Source organism: Chiroxiphia lanceolata, chromosome 7 (assembly GCF_009829145.1).
Source record: "Chiroxiphia lanceolata isolate bChiLan1 chromosome 7, bChiLan1.pri, whole genome shotgun sequence".
NCBI lineage: Eukaryota > Metazoa > Chordata > Aves > Passeriformes > Pipridae > Chiroxiphia > Chiroxiphia lanceolata.
The window spans coordinates 7,912,921-7,918,920 of NC_045643.1; the positions used below are offsets into that span (position 1 = coordinate 7,912,921).

At 37.0% G+C, this 6,000-nt stretch overlaps 1 protein-coding gene across 5 annotated transcripts in view; it reads left to right on the plus strand.

The window, feature by feature from the left end:
* Positions 1 to 5,507, plus strand: part of PMS1 (PMS1 homolog 1, mismatch repair system component) — a 44,976-nt gene extending 39,469 nt beyond the window's left edge. For 4 of the 5 annotated variants that reach the window (XM_032693947.1, XM_032693945.1, XM_032693946.1 and 1 more), the window contains exons 12-13: positions 3,343 to 3,503; positions 5,083 to 5,502. In XM_032693947.1, coding sequence (XP_032549838.1) covers positions 3,343 to 3,503; positions 5,083 to 5,271 — 350 coding nt within the window. In that variant the 3' untranslated portion in view covers positions 5,272 to 5,502. Of the gene's footprint in view, positions 1 to 3,342; positions 3,504 to 5,082 lie in introns of all 5 variants that reach the window. The other variant, XM_032693944.1, reaches the window with a different exon arrangement.
* Positions 5,508 to 6,000: the final 493 nt, after the last annotated feature.

The window sequence follows — 6,000 nt, forward strand, 5'->3', positions numbered from 1 at the left end:
TCTGGAAAGCTGACAGTGAAAAACATGTTGTGAAATAGCCCAGAAAATGCTTCTTGCTTGTCAGTATGTCAGTTAGGCAAAATCAATGATTTCTTTGTGGAATGTGCCAGTTGTTGTAATTTGCAAAGCTGTGATGCTGAGCTCCAGTCTGCCTTCCACTGCCCTCCCACCCCCTCATGTTCTGGCCTTACTGAGCCTCCAAGTGATGCTACCTTTGGGAGAGCAATCTGTTTGCTTTTACTTAATGAAGCAAATTACTTAATACTCAGTGTTCTGGGATCTACCAGGCATTTATTTGCTCACAGTGACATCGACGTGCAGAGAAGCATTTCAAGAAGTAAGAAGGATTACTTTCTGTCCAGTTCTTCTTAAGATGTGTTTGTCATATGTACCTTCACTGTATATCTGTCCATCTGGCCTTGTGAAAGTCCTGGAGCTGTGAATTCTTGGCTGGAGAGGAACTGAGAGCAAGGAACACCTTACCTGCTTTTGTAACAATGATGGGCCTTGGGCCATGCTCTGGGGCAGGCTTTTAGGGTAGAATTGTCTGCCTGAGTATGAGTAGCCAGCATATCCATATGCAAAGAATGTGCTTATGAGCCTTCAAAGAGCAATAAGAGGTAAATAACCAATCATTCTTGGTAATAACAGCTGCCTCAGCTCTTGTAACCCACCAGTGGAAAATCATGCTGCTACTTAATTGTACTTTGATTTTGACCATAGACTGGAAGATAGACAGTGTTATAGTGTCACCTAATCTAGGTGGCAGCTGGAAGGGAACAGTTTTTCCTGGCCATCTAGAAGGAATTATCCAAAGATGATTGTAAATGCTTTGTTTGAAAAGAGAAAGGGGAAATTTGTAGCAATGAGAAATCCACATTTTTAGTCATGTGAAAGCTAGTTTATTTGTTCATGGAAATATGTGCTTTGGAAGTTGCAAAGTATTTAATAGAAACTGCCATGGAAACTGCTTGAAGACTGCTGTTTGAATGCTCAAAAATCTTCATGTATATTTTGTCAAAAATTTACAAGTACATTGAGGCTTGGACATCTGCTTATATCATCAGATGTTGCCAATATGAGAGTTCCTGCAAAGGCTTGCAGATAAATAGTTGCTAATCAGCATGCAGTGGGCTACTTTGCAGTTTAAAGACTGTAAGCAGAAAAGGAGAATGGCACACAAACAGAAATACCCAAGAAGACAACTTCCCTTAGCTGGGATTTGTACTGTTTGTTCTTATGTTAAACTCTTTAAAGCCCCCGTTGCCTTTCAGATTAATGAGCAGAATGGTGAAGTCAAATCTGGCTGTCAAAATTTGCAGATGGAACGATGGCTGTTGGTGAAACTGAAGAGTATGTATAGGAAATGTTTTGCAAATCCAGAACTTCACTGTCATAAAATTTTAAAAGGAAGCACTGGAAATAAAAGGTTTTAAACTGAAAATCTGAACACTTGAAACCACACAAAATTTTGTGTCTTGTGTTTGGTAGCATATAGAGAGGTAATTATTGAAAGGTTGTCAAGTAGATTGAGTTCTAATTTTAGAGAGAAAGTAACATAAACAGGCTGGAACAATAACTCAAATCTAAACTTTCACTAAAGCAAAAATGGGACAAAAATGAGAGAAAAGAGCTGAAGGAAATTAAAGAGACTTCATCTTTTCCTCCTGTCTCTTGCTGGCAGGCTTTCTCATGGGGAAATACTGGCGTAGTACATCATCTTATCTCACCTCTAATAACTGGTGAACTTTCAGATAATTTAACATTTTGCTTTAAGCTGAATCTGATCACAAGTTTACAGCAGTACATAAAAATATGTCTGTGCTTGCTGGTCGTGGTTAGGAAGAGGCAGCTTGGGAAAGAGAAGGAAGACAAGGCTGGGTGAGAAACAAAAAAAAAGCTTCAGGTGTAAAGCAGTATTAAATATGTAGCTGTAAGAAAGTTCTGTGATTTTTTGGAGGGTTGGGGTGCTGTTCACTATATTGAATTCCCATTCTGGTGAAAGTATCTCGTGCCATGAAGGTTAAAAAGGCCCAACAGCATTATTTACCGGTGACACACCCATATTAAGGAATAGTTTCAATCTGCACAGTCTTCCTGTTCATCTCTGCTCTTATTTAATGACTGTCAAAAAAACAGTACCTGGGCATGGATAACAGCCTTGTTCTACTATCTAATAAAGTAGGTAGTATACATGTCGTGGTGACATGTATACTTTCACTTCTGAAATATTTCACATTGTTGTTTGGATTAGGAACAGGAATTATCCCTTATCACAGTTTGTTAGTTTAATCCACCTTGGATCAATCTATTTGTCTCCAGCTCTTCTGACTTTACAAAAAGCATTTGTGACTTGTGCTGAATGTAATTTATCCTACCTGGGGCTGTTACACAAGGGTGGATTTATTTTCATTACGAATTGTCTTTTTCCATGCTCTCCTTGTGAAATTCTTTACTTGTTAGACTTGAAGTGGTGGGAAAGGGAAGGTGGCTGTGCAGGGTTGAGATTTCTGTGCACCCAGTGTGAATAAAAGGAGGGGTCTGAAGGACTGCATGAGAATATGTGAGCTCAACCACCAGAGAACTTGCTCCTGATTGGGAGTGGGAGAAAATTCAGCTGTACAGGAGCACTTCATTCAATTTTTTTTGCAAGTCATGTGAAAAAGAAAGTGAAGTGAAATCACTTAATCTTCAAAGCTTGAATAGATACTTTGTTAGGAAGGCTGTTTAAATGTTTTATTCATCATTCCTACTCACAGTGGTACCTGCTGCAGCAGTGATACGATATAAATAATGATATGAAGTCAGTCACAGAGCCTTTAGGTTTTTCCTCAGCTGTGGTAGGAGAAAAAAATGCTTTTCATTTCAGTAGAAGCTGAATGTGTTATGATAACATTTGAACTCTACAGATGTTTAAACCAATTACATAGGAAATAGTGCCAACATTCTGTTTCAATTTTTTTCAAACTAAATTGTGTTTTATTGCTGGCTTCTACTTTAATTTCATGTATGTTTAATTAAAGTCACAGAAGCTTTAATTAAAGCTGTGCTCAAGACTGGGAATGCTGCAAAATGTTTTAAGCATTAAGCAATGCCAGCTAGGATTTGAATTAGTGTGAGCTGAGACATTTGTGATGTGAATAAGCACAGATCATCATAATGAAACACTGTACAAATAAATACTTTTCATTCCAAGGGAGGAGCAAACAAAGTTTTCTAATTGTATTGAATTTGTGAGACTAATTTACTAAGTGGTTTTACATCAGTTTAATTTTCTATGAATTGCTCCAGAATAGAAGTTTAAGCAGTGCATGAATTACTGCTTTGTTTTTGTATTTTCAGGTGTTTCAGGTGCAGAAAGTCATCTGGAAATAGAAGGGATGGCAAATTGTCTGCCATATTACGGTATTTCTGATTTGAAAGAAATTCTGAGTGCAGTAGTTAATGGAAATGCAAAGGAAGTATATGAATGTAGGCCTCTCAAAGTGGTAAATTACTTGGAGGTAAGACAGAAACTTGCTTTGAAGTATTAGCCAGCTATACTTATAATTTCTTCAACAGGTTGAAAATCTTTCTCCAGCTTTCTGTTTTAATTAATGTCATTGTGTTCTAAACAGAAGTTACTTTTGAAAAGGAGGATGTCATATCCTCTCTGAGGTTTATGGGTTGTGCATTGCTTACCAAAATACTTCCATTAGACATATCCAGTGTGATGTAATACATGCTGAAAGCTGATGTTCACAAAGTGATTCTTCTACACAGGCAGTTTTCAGACTAGAAATGCATTTCTCTGTGTTAGAATACAAAGCTGCCACAGAATTGCTTTACAAAGTCTAGAAGGCAGTTGAATCCAGAACAGTCATCCAAATTTATCTCTTATGTAAATAAATCTATGAAGTAGTTATAAAATGATTTAAGGTAATAGTTTATGAAAAGTAGGTGTTAATTGAAGCTTAATTTTCATGTAAACCTCAATGGGACATATACTGTGAAAATTGGAAAGTGCACCTTTTCCACTTAAAGAAGAAAAATTCCTATGATTCATTCAGAGAAAGGGCAGAGATACATAAGTGGATATTACTTTTGCCAGAAAAACAAGCTGTCACTGGAATTAAGACATTGAAACAAAAAATGAAGTCCCACATGCAGTGAACCCCATATGCCTCTGCAAATGCTTGTATTTAGTTAACACCAGTAACTTCTGTGGTTAACAGAGACACATACTGACAACCAACAGTCTTGTACGTCCACACTGTTCAATGCAGAAGAAAGAACAGGGTAATGATTAAAGAATCAGCCTTCCAGGGTACAGAATATTCCACAGTGATCTTTTTCCCACTTGGAAGAGGAGGGGAAAATTTCAGACAAACAAAATGGGAAGATTCAGATTAAATCACTATGAATGCTGCTCAGTCTTGTACAATATGAGGGGAGATTTTATGCCACATCCATTTTGTCTAAGCAACGTGACTTAAGTACAGAAGAGAAGGCAATGGCAGGAAGGCCCATCTTGAAGGAGGAAACAAAAAACCTGACAACTTCTTTTTGAAGTTGCTTAGTTATTCGAGGGTGTGTGCTTTAGCAGTCACTTCTGCTTTACAGTATAGTGAGATAACTGGATGCAATAGTAAATACAACATTAATCTAAGGTTTCACTGTAGTATTTTTCAAAATTTGTTTAGCTGGCTGACTGAATTTATGTTAGTTCTCAAGTTGTGGTGTAGGACATGTCTTGTGAACTGGTAAACATCTTTGATGCTGAAAGTGAATGATGCCAACAGGAAATCAAATCTTTAGAAACACAAAGCATCTTGCAAAAGTGGACTCCAAAAGCAAAAGATTGCAAATATGACCAGGAGACTGACTGTGCATGGCTCCATTGTAGAAATGTCATGAACTGACAAGTAAGGTATGTTTAGAGTTACATTTAGGTTTTTGGGATTCAGAGTATTTATCAGCAGAAAAGAATGACCTTTAAACAGTGAGTGCTTAATGCCTGCTTTCTGGTAGCCCCAGGCTAATGTGCTAAAAAGTGGTACTTTAAAACTCTTGGGGTTTTGTTTTTGTTTTTCCTTTCCACAGGGAGAAGCAGTACGTTTAGCTCGGCAGCTGCCCTTACATTTGTCAAAAGAAGATGTACAAAACACAATTTACAGGATGAAGCAACAGCTTGGAAAGGAAAATAAAGGCTGTGTTCATGGTCGTCCTTTTTTTCATCACTTAACAGATATTCCAGAAGTTGACAAGCACAACTCCATGGAAATTACTTAGTAAATGGAACATTTTGTTTGGGGTCATACTTCTCTTGCTTAATTTTTATCATTACTCTGTGATTTCAGTATGTTTTGTGCAAAGCTTTTGTTATAATGACTTTTCATTGTCATATGTTCACCTCCTAGAGACTTTTTTTATTTAAGTGCTACTTGTAAATTGGAAATAAATACTGTAGAGAAACTACTTATCACTGTTTTTAAAAAGAATTTATTAAAGAAATGTTCTCAACTGGTTTCATCCTTTTCTTATTGCTGCAGGTTTAGAAAATACCAGTATGTCAAATTTTTTTAGATGTGAAGTGGTTAGAAGTTGCTTTCAACAGAGCATGGCAAAGTTTGCTGTACTAAGGGCATCAGATGTTAATTTTCAGAGGAATTCCGGATAGCTGTAAGTATTTAAATATGGCATTGGAATATGCAGTTATTATAGTTAGACATCTATGGTGTTGTATTTCTATTTGGAAATTCTTAGCTCTTGTAAATAAGTATTGAAGTCCTAGAGTCCAAACTCCAAAAATTATACACATAAAAAATGGTTCTTAACAGTATAGTACTCTTTAAAAACTTTAGATCAACAAAAACTGGCCAGTGACCTGAAAGGATCAGAGTCACAGGAGCCCAGGTTAGCACTGAAATCAGATGCCCATGGATGTGTGTTGGTTCAGTGATATACACCACACAAACTGCTTGGGGGTGGGAAACATAAACTGTCCTCACTTGGGGAGAA